The 21,494-nt window shown below is 34.6% G+C and overlaps 1 protein-coding gene across 1 annotated transcript in view; it reads right to left on the bottom strand.

Annotated features, from left to right (window-relative positions):
* Positions 1 to 19,629, bottom strand: part of LOC102807482 (xanthine dehydrogenase/oxidase-like) — a 33,373-nt gene extending 13,744 nt beyond the window's left edge. Inside the window, exons 1-17 of the mRNA XM_085492313.1 lie at positions 19,491 to 19,629; positions 19,287 to 19,344; positions 10,723 to 10,819; positions 10,483 to 10,588; positions 9,772 to 9,960; positions 9,460 to 9,672; positions 9,102 to 9,243; positions 8,171 to 8,338; positions 7,364 to 7,440; positions 6,010 to 6,106; positions 5,562 to 5,668; positions 3,498 to 3,685; positions 2,710 to 2,926; positions 2,246 to 2,348; positions 1,927 to 1,978; positions 1,680 to 1,806; positions 1,373 to 1,492 (exon numbers count right to left, since the gene is read on the bottom strand). Of these exons, the coding sequence (XP_085348439.1) occupies positions 1,373 to 1,492; positions 1,680 to 1,806; positions 1,927 to 1,978; positions 2,246 to 2,348; positions 2,710 to 2,926; positions 3,498 to 3,685; positions 5,562 to 5,668; positions 6,010 to 6,106; positions 7,364 to 7,440; positions 8,171 to 8,338; positions 9,102 to 9,243; positions 9,460 to 9,672; positions 9,772 to 9,960; positions 10,483 to 10,588; positions 10,723 to 10,819; positions 19,287 to 19,344; positions 19,491 to 19,604 (2,175 nt within the window). The 5' untranslated portion in view covers positions 19,605 to 19,629. The remainder of the gene's footprint in view (positions 1 to 1,372; positions 1,493 to 1,679; positions 1,807 to 1,926; positions 1,979 to 2,245; positions 2,349 to 2,709; positions 2,927 to 3,497; positions 3,686 to 5,561; positions 5,669 to 6,009; positions 6,107 to 7,363; positions 7,441 to 8,170; positions 8,339 to 9,101; positions 9,244 to 9,459; positions 9,673 to 9,771; positions 9,961 to 10,482; positions 10,589 to 10,722; positions 10,820 to 19,286; positions 19,345 to 19,490) is intronic.
* Positions 19,630 to 21,494: the final 1,865 nt, after the last annotated feature.

Here is a 21,494-nt window from a genome sequence, read left to right as displayed (position 1 = left end):
TACATTTTTTTCTACTCAGCGCCAAACATTATTAAACAAAACATATATACGTTGATAATTGTTAATTTTCTATCTGAAATTTCCAGACCAATAAGTCTGCTATCACTATAACGTTTAATTTTGACATTGCCCAAATTTGTTCGCCATAATATCGCAACTCCACCATAGGGCCGACCAAGCCTTATGCCACACTGTTCATTCATAGCGGTTTCACCCACTGCATTAAAATCATTACTAACATTTGATAACATACACAGTTCTGATTTTGTGAGCCAATGCTCCGGCAATAAACAAACATCACTTCGTTCACAATTATCCTTTACCGATTGAATTGAGGATTTAACTCCATTTATTCTCAGCTTCATGTTGATTTTTGATTTCTCAATGGATAATATTTTCGAATCAATATGCCATTAGGCGCCAGTTATCTGCCTCTAACAAAGTTTTGCTAGTGGCAGAACCTATTGTCAGCTTGCACGAGGCGTACCTATCAAATTTTGTTTTAATCATGGTGACTTTCACGTCATTAATCCCCAGGGATCGCATAAAATACATCATATCTTCGTTAGTAGTACTTGGGTGAAGACGACTAACGAATAGTTCCATAGGTGGAGTAGTTCTAACTGCTCTGAGGCTACTTGTAACTTCATTCTTAGTCCCAGTAATTGATAATTAGTTATTTTTCTTAAGTCTTGAGTTGCTTTACTTCTATACTTCTATACCGTTGCAGTTAAAGTAGAGTAAACTCCCTTCGCAATATCAAAAAACAGCACTTTTATATAATTAATGTGAAACCCAGTTTCCTATTCCTATATACAGTTTTTGTTATTGTGTACATTTGAAGATATCATATCTTATATTGAACACGTGAAAAAATGAGTTGAAATCAACTAAATTTAGTCTGTACATATATTTGTTTTATAGAACTTTATCCATTGACCATACAATATGTAATGAATGGTATAAATCGATTGGTTATGTAAATTAGTACTTTACATCTACTATTTAGGAAAATTAAAATAATACAAGTCAACATTGACATTGGCTTATACAAAGTGTCTCAAAATAAACATATGCTGCGACAAAGTATTTTTTTTCCAAATTTACTATAGTATTGAATTTAATAAACATCGCTTTATATTTATGTCAATGACAGTTAAATTATTTTAAAACGATTCAAAAATGATTTCAAAATAAATATAATTTCGAGAAATTTCATTTATAATGCTAATAAATAATATATGTGATGAAATGGGATCGCCAATTTGAATCATATATTGTAATATACGTGTCAACGAACATGGGCGTCACCCTTAAAAATAGTAGCTTTCAGAATCTGCTTACGGATCAGTTAAACAAAACACATTCTCACCTCAATTGTTAATATAGGTTTGAGATCCTCATATCCCACAACAACTCGTTTAGCAGCATGTCTTGCAATTTCCCTACTTTCTGCAATGATGGCTCCAATTATCTGTCCACAATGAGTCACCTAAATACACATTGTGATATAACAATTGAAACAAACAAACAAACAAACAAACTGTTATATTGTCTGCTCTTGAGTTCAATTGATTCAACATGATCATGTGTATTTCATTGTAGTATGTGTCGCATAATAAATATCCTTTGTTAAAAAAACATAGATGTTTGCACTTATGATATGCATGTTAACGAACCTTATCGCGAGCAAATAACACTTCTTCTGCACTGTTTGCGCCGATAGCATTCCTAGCAGGCACGTCATCAGCATCGATATAATACTTTACTCCAGTGAGTTCAAGGGCTTCTTTGTAATCTATGTATCTATATTTAAAACATAGTCTCAATGCAATTGACAATAATAAAATAACTAATTTAAACTAATGCAATTATCAAATGGAAATTTATAGATATTACGAATATTATAGAAGTATGAAACCTTACTTTATTTTCGCGTGTGCTCGTGTACTCGTCACTAGCGACACGAAGAGTTCGTCTTAAAAAAAGAAAATGATACATTGTAACACAGTACGTTATGTTAATGTAGTTGATTGCATACCGGTATAAATCGTATAAATTGTTCAGTTTGACCGCATACACGTTGCCGTATATTAAAGCACACACTTTAGGATTTGTTTTAAACAAATTGACCAATATATATGCCGAAATAACGTTATTTGCAGATTTTGGCAAACAAATGTGTTTCTTCATTGATCACTATAATATAGCAAATTTAGTTATGGGAATCAACGACGCAGTTTACCTTTACGTGGTATGATATCATCAATAAAGAGCGCCTCCCCAGTTGTTTGTTGAATTGACGATGTATGATGGCATGAAAGTCCAACGCTTTTGTCAATATGTCGCTGAGAAAAAAAGCAACAAAGTAGAATCTCAGTAAAGCTTGTCTCATCAGAAACCAATCATAATAAATTTTCAAAATTGTATTTGTCCTCAATATCACAATAGTTACCATATCGACTATGTTATTGTTACATTGTGATGTCATATCCGGGGATATGTTTATATATTCTAGAACACGCATTATATGGCCGTTTATAATAAAATAACAACGTTTCGTATTTGTTTGTTCTTCTAATGCATATGCATACAGATTAACAATAACATGCAGTTTTGGAATTATTACATGACTATTCACTAAATGAATTAATGACGTTACAGTTCTGGGTAACAAACAGAATGACATTAATTATAGGTTCAACACACCTGCCATTTTTGAGTTCCCCTCGCTGGTACACTTGGTCCCAGTCCTATTTGTCCCGTGCTCAAAGTTCCATATCGTTCCAAAAACACGGCATGGAAGAACTTGAAGACAAAACCTTTCATAACTCCTTGTTTGAAATCTTTTTCAAATGTTTTTATCATATCTGCGTGTTCGTCTACGATATTCAACATGCATTGTAGTAAATGTTCATTCCATACACTGAAATGTAAACATATTTTTATTTGAACATAAAATATATTTATTTCCCATTAAACCTCAATCACTACAAGTACGGTATTACGCAAGAATTGTGTTACCATTATTGCCTTTGTTATCATGCTTGGATACACTAAAATGATCTTAGCTATTTTCGTTGAAAATGTTACCAAGCATCACTTAACATTCAATTGTGAATTTCTCCGTTAACGCACACGTTCATTACAACTACTATGTCCACAGTGGGTCAATTACAGTTATATCCGCATATCGACCAGACTGCTTGGTGCGACCTCGTTCTAGGTCGTCCCGGTGAGTAGGTTAGTGTCCAACCGCATGTGTATCTTTGCAACTACCTTATGTCAACATTATGAAATACGTAGAGATAAGTACAACTTAAACCTTTACTGTTTAGTGTTTGGACATGTTTTGCCTGAGAAAACGTACGGATGTTGAATATATATGTCACGAAAATCATAATGACAATCGGTATCTGCATCTGTGTTGTATATAAACTTATACCGCTGTCAACGATTTGTATTGCTTAAATCCAACACTACACAAATCGACCTACCTTCCCGACAACCTTGCAAGTCTATCACCGATTGTCATAGCTACATCTTTTCCGACACCACCGAATATAATGTTAAGATCACAGATAGTATCATCTTTAAAAGTAACTTTCATTCCCGCGCTGACAACGTCAATAGTGACGTCACGACGATGGGGAGTATCTGTACGGTATGCATGGTAATATTCATCCTATTTTGAATAAAACATTTGGTACTTATCAGTAAACTATTTTTTTAATTAAACAAACACTTGAGTAAACAATACTGAAATTATCATCCATTAATAAAAAGGTGATAAAAAGAGGAAATTCCGTGAGTAACCCAATATCAGATTAAATAAACGAGTGTAGTCAGTTTCAAGTGTTCCAATCTCTTGGCAAGAAACAAATGAAAATTACTACCCGAGTTATACAAATATAATAGGCTGATGTCACGAATTTGATATTATAATTATCCAATATATGTAAATGATGAGAAAATGTGAACGTAGTCAAGACACTGTACTCTTCCTGGCTAATTTGCATATAAGAACACCGTTCATGAACACCGATTACAGAGTTTTCTCCAAGTTGTTATAATTGGTCGTAAGGCATTTCATGTTGAAAAGAGTAGGAAATTTTTTGACAAAGTGAAACGCAAAAAATAATATATCCAACTATTTTCAGTGTAATTTGAATTTCAGCAATCGGTAATTATTGGTAACAAAACAATACGTGAAAAACCACTACTACACATAGGTAAGACAAATTATGTGCAAACAAAAGACGGGGAAGTCCCACATCATGTTCAAAATAAATGTGCTACTTATCTCTATACCACGGCAATTCAGTGCAATAAAGCAGTATTAACTGTTATTATCATATACACCATGCCAGTTTAGTGTAATAAAGCAGTGTAATAATTGTCTTTATCCCATGTATCATGGCAGTTCAGTGTAATAAAGCAGTGTAATAATAGTATTCATCCCATGTATCATAGCAGCTTAGTGTAATAAAGCAGTGTAATAATTGTATTTATCCCATTACCATGGCAGTTCAGTGTAATAAAGCAGTGTAATAATTGTATTTATCCCATATATCATGGCAGGTCAGTGTAATAAATCAGTGTAATAATTGTCTTTATCCCATATATCATGGCAGTTCAGTGTAATGAAGCAGTGTGATAATTGTATTTATCCCATATATCATGACAGTTCAGTGTAATAAAGCAGTGTGATAATTGTATTTATCCCATATACCATGACAGTTCTGTGTAATAAAGCAGTGTGATAATTGTATTTATCCCAAATACCATGACAGTTCCGTGTAATAAAGCAGTGTAATAATTGTATTTATCATATATACTATTGCAGCTCAGTGTAATGACGCATTTTATTAATTGCCTATATTTCCATCATGTAATAACAACCTCGACAATCTGATTGGTCCGTGCAAGCAGATTGAAAGTAAACCAATATCAGATAATATTGGTGGTTTTACACAATATTTCTTGAATTATTATTGGTAATAACATTAATTCGTAGATTTCTTGTAGTTTCAGATGTCGACTAAAACACTTGTCTGATATAAAGACATATTCTCCCGACTCATCTTTTCCACGTAAATTTGTTTCATCCACAATCTAGTGGTGATTCGTCACGAGTTGTGAAACGACCAAGGTTTGATTTTACTTGAAAATTTGTAATTATATAAGATGCATGACTTATGACATATGCCCATATTACGCAATAACAATCCTGATAATCTGATTGGTCCATACAAATAGATTAAACTTTTAACATTACTGAGTGTAGCCATGGATCTACATTAACAAATGATGATGAGCAGCAAATTGATGCGTAGTGTATTTGTACCAAACAAATAAAGTAGACACAATTAAAGTAGTAACTTCTATTTACCTATTGATATCTCAATTACACTTCAAACTAGACAAACTTTGCTCAGACTGTCTTGTCCGAAGAATCTTAATTCTAGTCCACGCATGCGCATTTCGCATAGCAGGATTTGTGGCGGCGTTTGAGAAGGAAGACTAAAATTGAAAATTGTCGGAGCACATTTTTAACTTACCGCCTTAGTATATGGGATGCAGATGGACAGAATACATTCCTCCTGTTTTAGATCTACCTTCCGATCATGTAGACAAAACGACTTTATTGGCAGTGATCTCTGGTGACCTGTAAAACGTCATAATCGTAATGGTCGCATATGACAGTATATCTGTTCTGTGTTATTACGTGGTCAGCTATGCTGGGATGCTTTTGAGTGGAGATGTGGTTATTTTGTTAACGTCACACATTCATTATTGGCATATGATAGAGACGATGATGTGTATGTTTTAACGTATTAAACGCCCTACCTTCTACGCAAACTACAATAATTACATGTCTTATAAAATCTTAATTTCATATGTCCTTCATAACTCTGGTGGTTATCATAATATCAAATCATTCATAATGAACAATATTTAAATATTCTACCCTCTTTTCTAAGATTGCTAAATGATGGCTGGATATACCTATTGATTGACCTAAGATGACCTCAGTGTCAGCAGCTATCAGTGGCGGAATGACGTCAGAAGCAACAAGAGCAGCTACCACGTGACCACCAATTGTCTGAGAATGTTAAATATATTACATTAGTTTAATAACGTTGTACATCATTCTGGCCTTAATGGGTCTTAGTTGTGTCATGATTATGTTTTCATGTGTTTAGATATCGGTTCATGTTTTGGCAATTGTGACGAAACTCACTGATTATGACTAGCTTATTGGTTCCCAGTGAAAGGACGGGCGAGATTATTCACGCTGATATTCTGTTATCATTTGAGCTTATATCTAAAGTACTAGACGGAAATAAAATCAGTGATTGGAACTAATTAAAGAAAAAAAATTTGCCAACGGACTGTTATTTTTACTACGGATGATAACTTTGGCGCCTCACATACTATTTATATGAATAGTCTTCCAATATAGTGAACCATTAATCAAGTATATAATGGCATGTTAAATACCTAGCGTGTGATTGGTTGAGATTAGAGTTTGACACACCATCTGTGTGTGTCTTTGCTGTGCTGAAACGTTTGAGAACGTTACGATCCTGGGTACGTGATGTGACGTTTAATGACACGAGAATTAAATTGTTATAGTTGCCCGTAATGGATACATAAAGTATACTTGATTACACGTCTAATCTAATCCATAAACACACACTAATTCATGAGTTGTCAGTTTTCATTTCAATAAATAATATTCCATTAAAGTTTTGTTTATCTATCGGAAATAGTCTATATGAATTACCTAAGAAGTTCGATGGATATTTTAGACATTGACGTCCACTAGCTTTCTCACTCACTCGTTCACGTTCGCCACAATACACAAATACACGCACGAATGTCTCCCTTACAAAGTAAATGCAATAAATTAAATTCAGTAAAATTACACCAAATTGTATATTTATATGAGGTTGCGAATGCTAACATTTTAATTAAACCCATTCTACTTAACTTAAATTTGAATAAAATCAAATAAAACGTCATATTGATATACATGTTGTTATACTGCATATATACCTATTTTACTTTACCTTACCTTAGCCAATAATCTAATGTCTAATAATTCCTAATTATTTTAAATTAACATAGACTCGCTACCCAACGACCCCCTCACTCACTCACTCACTCACTCACTCACTCACTCACTCACTCACTCACTCACTCACTCACTCACTCACTCACTCACTCACTCACTCACTCACTCACTCACCCACTCACTCAATCGCTCGCTCACTCACTAACTCACTCACTCACTCACTCACTCAATCAATCAATCAATCAACCAACCAACCAAACAAATAATTAATCAATCACTCACTGATGTATTTCTTGTCTGTGGTCCTCCAGTGGACATCATAATATATTTCAGTGCTTGCAAAACTCTACTTTTTGTTTCTGAAACAAAATACAGATATTTTCTTAAATTAGAAACAAACAAGACACATTTCAGAAAACGACATATAATATAAATTAACATAAGAACTTGTAAATTTCATTTACTTATAATTATGTGTTATAATTTAAAGACTCAGGCAAATTATATGCAACCTTTGGAATGTCGTATAATTTATACGCTTGTTCAAATTGTATGTGTATAATCAATTTGCATAAAATTTACACATACTTTAACTTTATATGCATATAATGTGTATGAACGTTTGCATTATGTACATTTGTCACCCACACCCGTAGTATTTGAATATATAATATATTATAGATCACGCCTAATTAATAACTAGCAGCACTTTAGTTCAATATTTACGAGAAAATAGTGTGAACCTGCCGCGCAATAAAATCTGAGCAATGGATGCCAGCACGCAGTGACATGCAATAGAAAACGGCCGTATAACGGCATTTTGTCATTCACAATACGCGATCATTTGAAACATTTATTTATTTTTCTTGGAAACAAATGATATATATGTAAAACATTTAATTTTCAGATTTATTAAATATAATATGCATATACTATGTAAAAGCTCTCAGTTTTAACTCCGTATTAGTGTTATGGTTTTTTGAACAAAATTTCCCCCTTTGATGTCTTGTAATCAGAAAGTTCTAAAATAAAGATATGTAGGTTTAGGTATATTTATAGTTCACAATTTATGAAAACAAATGTACTTACCTGGCATAGTCAAAATCAGCTGCGTAAACTTTTCAATGATATCCGTCATTGTAACAGCGCCACCAATGTTGATTTTGTCTTCAAAAACTTCTATTCTGTTCAGCTCCGGAACATGAGACACAGCAATCATCAAAGGCGGAAACGATTTATTAAGGAGTGTGTTCAATCCTGTTAAAATAGATTAATGTTATGTCCACCAAATAGAATTGTTATGAATACCCGTTGCAATAATTTTACAAAAGCATAAAATATACTATGAAAACAATATTAAGTCGTGATTTAGTGTAATGTTCGTTTCTAATTCCAATGTTCATTAAAGTTATGTATATACTCAAACTACTACCAATACAATATATAGAAGATAATATTTGGTAATCGTAGTCCTAAATAACTATTAAAAATAGCTAGACGTTTCGAGCAATGGCTCTTTATCAATAGCATAGAAGAAAGTGTTATCGATAAAGAGCCATTGCTCGAAACGTCTAGCTATTTTTAATAGTTATTTAGGACTACGATTACCAAATATTATCTTCTATATATTATATTTATCAGTCCGAGCAGCGATTATTTATTTATAAACTACTACCAATACAGCCTGATTTTGTACATGCATTTGCCTCAATCCAATCGACTGTTTTACTGAAACATTTCAATAACACTTTATTGCTGTCAAAAAGTTAATACTATAATTGATTTTGACTGAGGGCAATGTTACGAGTTATAGTTCCCAACTTGCGTAAAAATATAATTATATCAGTTTATTATATTAGTCAGAGTCATTACCGGCGGAAGAACGATTTAGAAAGTGCTAACAAGGTTGTTACCATCAGCAGTCTAACAGATCCAGATATTATGCAATCAGAGACAAGTAACACACAAATAACATTGACTGTCTTATACTTAAAGGATTATAATAATTACATAAACTTACCAATATCGTTATTTCCAGCTACTAGAGTCGCTTCGGGATATGTTTGCTTCAATTCTAATAATTGATGTAGTGTCGTTGGCCGTATCCAGGTACAACGCTCATTCCGGAAGATTGCAGCCTTTGTGTGAATCGATTCGACTTTCTACAAAAAAAGAGCTATATTATTATCTATACGTATGAATTTTCGCGTGACGTAATCGATTGTTGGGTTATAATAATTTATTTATATATATTTGTCTCAGCGATTTGGCAACGTGTTTTATTTTCTTGACTAATTAAATATGCATACTGGTTATTTTGAGTTCTTGGACTTTGCATAATGTATTATGATTGTGAATTTCAAATAGTTATACTTTACCATCAACTCCGGTGGAAATATAAATTCCTGAGTCGCATCATTTAGAGAATAGTCAACATCACTAACACCATTCGTAGATTCGCAATATAAGGAACTTGTGTTTTTACAAGGACATGCATTGACCATATCATCATTCGTAACATCTTTACAACATCTACGACTGACACCACTACAAATACCACTTCCACTGGCGGAGTCACCGCAATTTGATTCCTGCGATAAATAGTCAACTGTTTAGAAAGTGAGTTCTTTAATTGTCACTCTGCTATAAAATTACAACCTTCTTAGTCTTCCTGGGAATAGTTAACTCACCTTACTGAAAGTGTAAAACCCTTCCAATATTGACCTATACCCAGTACAGCGGCATATCATTCCACTTAGTGCGCCCTCAATGTCTGACATTGTCGGCAAAGGCTTGTTTCGCAGTAGTGTGTACATTGTCATTACCATTCCTGGTGTACAGAAACCGCACTGAGTACCATGGTAACGGACAAGTTGTTCCTGTAAAGTTCATGGAACTATATTTTAATGGTATAGATGGTGGAGCTAAAATCAAACAAGGAAAATAATTTCCCAAGCGTCAGAATATGCACTACCTGCGCATAAGGCTGTAAAATTTAAGTTATTACACAGACTTTTACCTTCGAGAAATTTATCAGTATCTTACATACAAACGACATAATCATTCAACTGCTGAAGTAATTTATGGAATACGCGATATAACAGTAAAGTAAACTCAATAGATGTCTAGCTAAAACGCTAAAAGTAAGTCTTGGGTATGTGTAGCAGAATAAATAACAAATCAATTATCATATCACAAACCGCCAGTAATCATGTGTTCAATGAATAAATATAAACATAGAAATTAGTAAAACATGATAGACTTAGTTTCCTTTTACTCTAGTCCGACTTTGTACTATAGATTATAGCCGAGTTTTGCTGTCAAATACCTGATACAAAAACCCGTAACAAGGTTCTAAACAGCATTAGAAATAAAAGTATCGTTAATGCTCAAATATTTACCTGTATTGGATGCAGTCTGTTCCTATCACCAACTCCTTCAACAGTTGTAACAGCCATACCGTGTATAGAACATAGTGGCAACAGACAAGCATACACACAGTAATGCCTGTAAAAACACAAACCAGTGACTGCATAGCATTACTATAACTTGCAATTGTTTGAAATAGTTATCGTAATGTGTAAATGTAATGCTTTTTTCAATTCATATAATTGTTGAATACGTCATACGTCACTTCTTACCTTATTGTTCTTGTAGTTTGGTCATATTTAGACAACATAACCGTACATGCACCGCAACCACCTTCTCCACACGATAGTTTACTGCCTCGTAGATGTACTGATTATAGGAGTTAAGGCAATACGTTTTGATGCAATAAGCAGTTATCTTTCAAAGGACATGCAGGTCTATGACAATTAAACCAGCGTGTAGTAATGTTTTGGCAATGATTACATGAATAGAATCTAGTGTTGATCGAAAGACAACAATTAAGCTCTAACTAAAAATGTCGATTGAGCGAAACTAGTTTTTAGTCTATCTTAAATATATATACATGTTTGTGAAATGTGTGACTCCATGTGTTGTTTTTTATTGTTACCATTGTTAAGTGAAACTGTATTTGCTCTTTGGGCCAATGGCTTTTTGCTTTGCAATAAATATACTATACTATACTAGATATCCAGGATTGATATAATGAATTTTCAATGTTTTGTCACCACAAGTCAAAACGACTCACAAGTTTATATAAAATCTCAATTGAAAGTTGATTATTTATTTCAATAATGTATTTGTTTTTTATTATTAATGTGTCACGTTTGATATATTTGCCACATATAGCATCAATTACATATATCATTTGTCTTGGGAAATGCGACTTGTCTAACGGAATCGGCAATGTATTTTATCATTAATCGCATCTAAACAGAATTCAATGGCCAAGTTAGAGCATTTACCAGTTTAAATATTTAGAAAGAAATAATACAAACTTTAAACTGGACTAAGAAAGACCTTGACTAGTTGGAATTCAGATATTGGTATACTTGTTTGAATAAGATATATACAGATAAACAAATATGATATTTACTATAAATAAGAATTCACTGTATGCCATAAACAAATCTGAGATTTATTCTGCCTAATTCACACTATATTTAGCTTATTGCAAGGCATTTGCAATTTTCTCTTCCTGACCAATTTGTACTGCAAATGTTTTTTCTTTTCAAATTTCTTTGTCTTTCGTGTCTCAGTTTTAAGTTGTTTTCACACATTTTCCGAAATTGCTAGTATTTCTACCATTTAGACTCCTCTTTTATTTATATATTTTTTATAGTTAACACCACACGTACGTTTTTCTGAAAGTGGGTCGTGTTACGGGTACTGAATTGGCATTGGTGCGTGGTGAAAGACGAGAAAGGCAATACCTTCGAAGATGAGAAATAAACTGAGCATAAATATTGGTGTACCAATTAAACTATGGTTGTATGTGTAAGATTGTCCATTGTGCAATCTTCTTTCTAATTATATGTGCATATTATTGTATTGACCTGTAATGGTGTCCATCCTTTTCTTACATGAATTATGTAATTATAAATTTGTTAAGAACTCGCACACGAGAAGGAAAAATATTCAATAATATTGGGTGTATGGGGTACTATTTGACCCAACCCTGTGACGTCGTGATAATATTGAACATAACGTTTTCAATAGTTCCCATTGAATAGTGTTCACAATTGATTGTTTTATTTAGGACTATACAAATTCTTATCTTGTTTGCTTTACCTAGTTTTACCATGTTTTTTTAACCAAGCAGTAGGGCTTTCTAACATTTAATCAATCTGTTCCTGGATCAATTTTTATGTGACGTGTCCAAACATTTAAGAACATGACATACGCTTTGACTGAGTAGTTCTTCATTGCTGTCTATCTAATGTTTAATATAGTATTAATTGATGCAAGTCTTGACATGTTTTCAATCTGATGGAACATCTTCTTTCATTATCTCATGAAAAATAAAAATTTTGCTATATCACACTGTGTCGGTATCCAGTGCTAACTTCACACAATTGACAAATATTGATTGTCTCTGTTAATGTGAAATCAGTTTCTAAAGGATAAATACTATCGAATCAGTATCAAAAGACATAAATAACAGCCATTATTATACATCTATCACCGTGACGCCATAAGTCACAGCGTACCGTACCGTAATTCCATAATTTTCACCCTACCATATTAGGAAATGCAAATGATTACACGCGTAATACATGGCTGCCACCATAGTTTGACCAGATTCAACACAAAGAAGTTCGCTGATTGTGCTCTAATTTAGGCATTCTCATGGTGTATCCTCGGAAAGAAAAGATGTATAATAATAAGGCTATTGCGAGGATACCTCAAAGTATGCACTCAGACAGTACGCCGCGCATTGACCTCCACTGCGCGTTGGTCGATACTCCAGGTGTACTGTCTTCGTGCATACTTTGAGGTGTTCTCGCAATAGCCTCATCACCTGGAACGGATAGGATTACGGGCGATCTATATAATAACGCTATTTTACGTTAACCTTTAAATTCACTTTAATCACAGAGTGCTCATATTGTGGTTTCACCATATATCATCAGCCAGCATTGCAGTTTTGTTTAAATCATGTGCTTCCTGATCACCCACTATTCAAAATGTAAGTCTATCTACCTACTTCCTTAGGCGCTACCCTGTCCTCTTTAGCTAATGCTGATATCCAAGTACACGCTGATCTTGTTACATTTGTCCAACTGCTGCTATTTTTTTACATAGCTAATAACGGCTTTCTTTTCTTCTGCTTCAAGCTCTCTCATTATTAACTGCAGTTTCATTTTAGCTAATTATATATCTATTCACTCTTTGTACTAATTACAACATGATCTTCCCTCAAATTATCAATTTTAACATGTTACACCCTAGAAATTCTTTAACAATAAAAAACACGGTATGACCTATTGTTGAATTCACAATAAAATATATCTTATATCACTCTAGTATAATTGAGACCAATTGTTGCGTCACAGCCTACGTATGTTCAGGATACTAATGAGGCAGTTAGAAAACTAGAGTTATTTCGTTTCACGCCGGATAAACCCAGATTTTTATTTTCTATGGATGTAAAATCACTTTATATATATATCTCGCACACTGATGGACTGTTGGCTTTACAGCATTTTCTGAATAAAAGGGCAGTTAAGGATCCTCCTACGTTTGTGTTGATGCGCCTAGCGGAATTAGTTTTGAACGGGAATTGTTTTTCTTTTAATGGTAAACATTATATACAGAAACGAGGTGTGGCTATGGGCAGTTGTTTTGGTCCGAGCTATGCATGTTTATTCATGTCATATCAAGAGGAGTTATTTTTTTCGTCCTTTCAAGGCACTAAACCTGAATGTTATGTCAGGTACATTGACGATGGCTTTGGCGCCGTGTCAAGCAGTCGGGATGAGTTATTACAGTTCATTGACTTTGTTAACAACTTTAATCCCGCCATACAATACCCGCATGAGATATCAGAAATAACACTACCATTTCTCGATATTTCTACTAAGGTAGATGGTGATCGGATTTCTACATCAATTTACACAAAACCTACTGATTCACATTGTTATTTACAGTATGAATCATCACACCATACTAGAATGAATGACTCCATACCTTACTCACAGTTACTCCGGGTACGTCGTATTTGCAGCGATGATACTGATTTCCGTAACCAGGCGAGGAATTTATGTGATTATTTCAAAAAACGGGGTTATCCTCGTAATGTCACTGGGAAAGCATTGGCCAAGGTTATGTCAATGTCAAGAACGGACTGTATTGGATCTACGGTTTCCCGTGGCAATCAGGGTCGTGTAATTTTGGCAATTACGTACCATCCTCTAAATCTCAGGATTAAAAACATAATGTACAAACATTTTCCAGACCAGCGAGGAGACAAGTTCTACGTTTCCACTAATGCCTACTACTGCCTGGCGCCGTGACACTAATTTAAGGAGGTTATTGGTGCATACGGGTGAAAGGGGAGACCCTGAGAAATATAGTTCTGTCCCTTGTAATCGTCCTAGGTGTAATACTTGTCCTTTTATTACAGACTCTAATCGTATATTTGGTCCCAAGGGAGATGTTGAGGTCAAATATCCGTTCAGTTGTATCACCATGAATGTTGTATATTGCATTTCATGTATTAATTGCGGGAAACTTTATATTGGATCTACAGTTTGTCGATTGGGTGATCGGTTTGCTGAGCATCTACGTCAAACTAGACAGAAAAATCGTTATTATCCAGTTTCACTTCATTTTAATTCTAGTGGATATAATATTACAGATATGTCTATTTCTGATGTATATGTTGTCAATGGCAACGAAAATCGGCTCAGGCATGTCGAGGAGGATACTATATTCCGCCTTGGAACTAAAGATCCCCATGGAATTAACAAACAGTTCAACTCATTTGTTGAGCTCACTACCTAAGGCGCGTTATATGTTCTATTGTGGAATTTTTTGTGATTCTAATTTATAGTTCATGCGCGTTCTTACGTTCCTATGTTCTACTTGTACGTTTTAACATTTTCTTCTATGCTATCGATAAAGAGCCATTGCTCGAAACGTCTAGCTATTTTTAATAGTTATTTAGAACTACGATTACCAAATATTATCTTCTATATATCATATTTATCAGTCCGAGCAGCGTGTGTTTATTCATAAACTACTATTACGATTTTAGTATAATTTATGCTTTATTTTAACTCTTGAAAATTGTGCCTGCATTCAGACACTAACATTCACAAGATTTCCCGGACTAGACACCTATTTATAAGATGACTAGTTCAAAAATATAACACCGCGATAAAAACCCTACTTTTTTAATGAGAAACTATCCTAAATCGTGAAATCAACAAAATAACTACTAATTATCATTGTCATACCATGTGTACACTGTGATAAGAAAAGTCAGGTTTAATAAGATACAGGAAAGTTTTGGAGGAACATAGGTAGTCGAGTAAATAACGGCGCTGTAACTAGACTTGACATTAACCAGAGTCAAAATTGTCATGTGATTAGAAGCTCTGCATGAATTGGATTTCATCAGGTCATCACATTTTGGGCTCTATGCTATGCCATAGATTTCAAGTAAACTCAATATTAGATATATTGTGCATAAATGCATGGGAGATAACTCTGGGAACGAGAAGTTTTTTAGCCAGACCTAAATAATATTATACATTGAGGTATCCTCGTAATAACCTTATTATTATACATCTTTGTCCTCCAAGGATACATCACGGGAATGCTGAAATCCAATATGTTTAGAACACAATCAGCGAATCTCTTTGCTAGTGAGGAGTCCGGTCAAACTCTGGTGGCTGCCATGTGTCACCAAGTTGCATTGATGTTGTCATGACGATGCTATGGGGCGACGCCCTCACTGGCGGAGTCCACATGCCGTCATGACAACGCATGCAAAGTATTTAGACTATTGGTTGAACGATTAACACTGTCGTTTATAAAAATGGGGGGTTCTAGCGTATTAAAGGCCCAGTAGCTGTAATGAAAACGTTTCTAACGGCGTTCTAAATAACTATTTTGGGTTGAAAACTTGTTGCATTTATCTTTGAAATTGCTTATCTCCTGTTATAATAAAATTTACATCGATCTCTGTGCGGATACGAATGCGGAGAAAATGCTCACGATCGAACTCAACGCCATATTTCTAGGTGGTCTGACTGTATTGACGCTGCAGTTCGGCGTCTTCTACACCGATCTGACGCATATCGCGCTAGGTGTGCCGGGATATATTAAATCGTTTCAGAGACCTGTTTACTAAATAATGATAAATGAAACTTAGAAAGCTTGTAAGAACAAACTGGGTCCAAATCGCACAAATTGCAATAAGTTTACGCTGGTTCGGATGGAGTTCTACGCGTCATTTTATCGCGCTCAAGGACGTTCTATTTTCGAACTAGTTGATACCGGAAATAACGCAACTACTTTCGAACAATATTTCACTAAAATATGTGATTCAAAGGCAACCCAAATTGTAAAAAGCAATATCAAGTTCCGCGTATAAACACTGTTGTAAAGAGGCGGCGGAGCGGAATTTTAGCCAAAATCGGCTAGTAAGGCGTCATATGACACAGGTTTGTGCTGGGACAGCGCTTCCGGTGACGACACAACGAAGTACATGTACTCGGAATTGCGGACGCGCAAACAATCAGTAATGACGTATGATGGTTTAACAAACGGAGGTTAGGGTACGTACAATAAACACTTCACGATGTTGATTCAGTGCTTTTAGCGAGCTTATAAAGCATACAGAAGGGCCCGGTACCAAATAATTGAACTAGTTTCAGCTAATAGAACGGAAATAATTGCTATTCATGTAGAACACGTTTGCAATAAAAAAAACTAGGTCGTTACAGCTAGTGTATCTTTAAGTTAGAAGAGGACCGGGGGCGTATGGTGACGATTGTAGTTGTAATAAATATCCGGCTATACTATATTACTGGAGTCCTTATGACTGAATGGTGCGTATAAGTGTCGAGCGATCCCAGTGTACCACTCACTGCTCTGCGAGTTACCCATTCCCCGTTACAACCACTTCCCGTGTATTCAACCTGACGAACCATCCACCATAACAACCCCTGATAAACGAAACCCGCATTGTTTACACATGTTTATTTTTATTATTAGAGGACGCGTACGCGCGTAATAATTGCATATTTGGAATTTGCATAACCAAATATGGTAGGAAGAAAATACCCCGTAAAATTCCGCAAAATTACGGCACACTATAACATATGGCGTTACGGTCACAGATGTAAAATAATAATATATATTAACCTAATATTTTTGTCAATTGTGCATTTTCCAACCAATTCAACAACTTTAAAGAGCTGTGTCACTCAACAACAAACACACAGATTCAAATTATTTTCGGAGCGTTCAGCTATTTTGAGACTATAATGGTTGCAGTTTCTAAATATTTCACAATACATTACTTTTATTTATTTATTTATTTATTTATTTATTTATTTATTTATTTATTTATTTATTTATTTATTTATTTATTTATTTATTTATTTATTTATTTATTTATTTATTTATTTATTTATTTTCTATTTATAAACTTATTTAATGATTTATTTCATTCATGTATTTTTATACACATAAATGGGTGTATAGATCTTTTATAACTTTACATTAATTCGATGTTTTTGTTTTTTAGTCTATTTATCATTTTGTTTGTGTAGAATCTCAACTTTGGCAGTGATGACATGGCATAGTACATGTTCTGATGTAAAATAATTCGAGCCATGATTATATGCGTCCAAAATGAATTATGTGTAGTATGCTATGTGGGATTACACATGTAAAATCTTTTGTTGAGAGACGTTTGGATATCGTCGATAACTAGACCGTGTTATCGTGTACATTTTTCTTGGATTTGCACGTGTGTTGTTCGCCAATAAATATCAAGACACACACCTTCTGAATGAAGAATATATCAAATTATATGCATGGCATGTCATTCTATTATAGTCTATTGTTATTCTATTAATAGTTCTTAAACACGAATTAACAACAGATTGTGGGAAAGGACTGTTGCATTATATTTTGACTATGGATTATTGTTAACTTCATTTACACTCAATTGTGCTGATTTGTGTCTACTGTGGAAGAATTGTTTTTCTTTCTTTTTTAATTGACGTTTGTGTCAATGTATGTGTCATATGACATATTTTCACATCGATTTTCATTGTGCTCATATTACAAAACTAGATAAAAGATCATGTGTGAATGTGGGGAGGAAACCCGAGAGACCACCATGAACCAATTGATGTATATGTCCATGTATAAATACTTTATATCTTACTTAATAGCTTTCTCCAAATCACGTGCACAAAGAATTAAAGCTAAATGCCAACGAAAAAAAAAATAGATGAGAATTTGAATCCTAGCATTCTTAGTGAATATAAACAAGTAAAACACGAAATCGAACAAGTCCATGCTGATCAAGCAAATGGTACACAAATTGGAGCATGATTATGTCTGAGAATCGTCTCATTTTTAAAAGTGATGATAATAATTCTATTGCCTTTTGGAAATGCGTCTCCTTTTACTTCCTATGTCAAACATATTTTGATACAATAAATTTCCAAGAACCAAAACACTGCCATGACTTGTTTTATCCCTCAGCTTTTTAGAAATGCGCAATTGAAGCGCGGCATGAAGCTGGTGGGGGTTTTCTAAAACGAATTCTGCACGAGAAATTGACCAACAGGTAATTTGGTGTAATAAACACATACAGTATAAGGGTGATGTATTACTATTCAAATCTTGGGTGCAATTCCAAATCATGCGCATTGAAGACATTATTGACGAAGAAGGTCGCATCAGTGTTAACACGATTTTGCAAATATTAAAAGATAAATCAAATAACATTGGAGAGATGTTTAGGCACATTACTGCAATAGCAATGCGTTGGTGTGATCAGATAAAACAAATTTCGTCATTATCATCGACCTTAGCTACGCATCTGTAAGCTACAAATATTGACCTAGGTCGTAATAAAATTAAAGATTTGTTAGTAACCATGTGTTTAGTTTCATTACCAGATCTGCAGGACGATTTGAGACCAAATTGAATAACACAGACATATAAATGTATGCCTCTGAAAATATAGTAGCACTATCAAAATTACTGTTTATTTTTATCACACTTTGCCTCAGTAAATTTCCTAACTGACATATGCCTAGTAAATTTTGGAATTCAAAAAGGATACATACTTCCCTTAGGTAGGTCAGCAAATTCATCTCAGGGTTCACAAGCTTCTCAACAACCTACAGGAACAATATAATTAACATAATATAATATAATTATTTATATAGCAATATGCGTCACCACGAAAATTACATTTCAACCACCCATCATGATTTACAGAAAGCTCTCAATATGCATCGACTGTACTATGTAATACATTCCTCACCTTAATTCCGTTGACAAAAAACACCAGATCGTCAGAATAGTTCGAATTATCCATAAATAAACTCATCTTGTTCGGTTTGCGTAACGTATCACATAAGGGAAGTATGTGAAACATGATTGAACCACTGAAAATGAACACCCAGAGCGAATCAAACCACTATATGTTGCGAAGCCAGTGAAATCTATTCAACTGGGTATTTACAGAGCCACGTGACCGATATGGGCCTCCTATGTTTGTGTTAATGTTCTTAATATTGCATAGTTCATAGTGCACTAGTTTAATCCTAAAACAGTTTAAAATAATGTTTTTATAATCCTACTAATACAAATATAGCAATCTCCATATTTGTGCTGTATGTACCAGTAGAAATGTGGGTTCGAAATGGTAACAAGTAACTAACATGTATATGTGGCGTACGCCATAGGATTGTTTGACGACACATAGCGACAAATGTTGCTTAAACAAAATTATTCAATTAATCGTAGCTAATTTATACCAGCAAACAAATTTTAGATGTGACAGTAATTTTGTAAAGAATTTTGTAAAATTAATACATATAAACCGTTTTGAGGTTTGATAGAGGGATCAAGGCCGTAGGAACCGTATCGGCCATACCGCCCCCCCCCCCTACCAGACATGGTCCTTCGGCACACGTCATCATACGCCCTCGATGGGTGGCCGGACCAATTATTTTTTTGCTTCCTGCGGCCTTAGGGATGACGAACCACCTTCGCCTCGGTCAAAAGTGCTATCTCCATGGCAGGACAACGGATCTTAGTAAAAGTTTGATATCCTGTAATTATATTTTGAGTCATCGTTATAGTTGGTTGTATTGCTAATATAAATCAAATTAAATTAAATTTTGATCGTGGCCGTCAAAACACCACTAGAAATGAGGGACAAATTGAAGTTGGAGAATTTGAAATTAGGTATTACATATATGCCGCTTTATATTTATTCTGGAACATAAGAATAGAAATAATTATAATAATTCAATAAATGTTGTGTAAAACCATTGTTTTTTATTTTGTGATAGTCAGCCATGATCTCGAAAAGCCAGCCCGCTTGAACGGAACGATGATATGACCGGGATTTTTATTACATATTATGGACATAGTATGATTACACTTCTTAATTACACTACCATGATATATGGAATACACGCCATTTTGAACTGCTCTGTTTGGCTCTGTGAGTATGACATGGGGTCTATCATGTCTGCCTATGTAGTCTACAATAACTTGGTAACACGTTCCAGTGAACGCTCTTCTTGATGTCGTCATGTACTAAAACTATTTCACCAACTTTGATTCAATTTGTTTTGACACCTTTGTGTTGTTGTTTTTTTGCCGTTCGCGAAGAGCGATGATATATTCATGCGATCAACGCCTCCAGAAGGCATCTTGAAGCATAGTGAGGTAACGTTATTGGTGCAATATGATGATCCATCGAGATATTGGGGGTTTGTGTTCGTTTCAGTAGCTCGCGGGAGACTGTGTATTCTACGCCCGTTGAGCAAATGTGAATATGTGAGCGGATTCAGATCGGCGATATCTAAAGAAACGAGTGTCAGCGGACGTTTATTTATTGAAGATTTCATTTCAATCAGAATAGTCTCCAATTCGACACAGGTCACACAGGGTCGTCTGAGAATTATCCTAGTAATATATATCATTCGTTCGAAGAAACCTTCAATGCGATGCGACGATCCGAGAGATAGCGCTGTACTGTAGAATTTTGCATGATTTCTTTGAGCTAATGTGACGCTGATACTAACGTTGACGCGTTGTGCGATATGATGAGATTGGGTGTTGAGCGACGTGATGTGAAACGTCGGAATCTAAGTGTATGGCGCGCATGATAGTACACGTTAATCGACAGATGTAGACCTTAACAATCACTTGGTTGATTGGGTCTTTGACGAATAAGTGTCCTGTATAGTCAATTCCAATTGTAGAAAAGGGTTCAGATCGTACGGCGTACCGTCTTCCTTCTTGACGCATT

The sequence above is a fragment of the Saccoglossus kowalevskii genome, chromosome 17, assembly GCF_978046115.1.
Source record: "Saccoglossus kowalevskii chromosome 17, keSacKowa6.1, whole genome shotgun sequence".
NCBI lineage: Eukaryota > Metazoa > Hemichordata > Enteropneusta > Harrimaniidae > Saccoglossus > Saccoglossus kowalevskii.
This window is presented reverse-complemented; position numbering and strand designations above follow the sequence as displayed.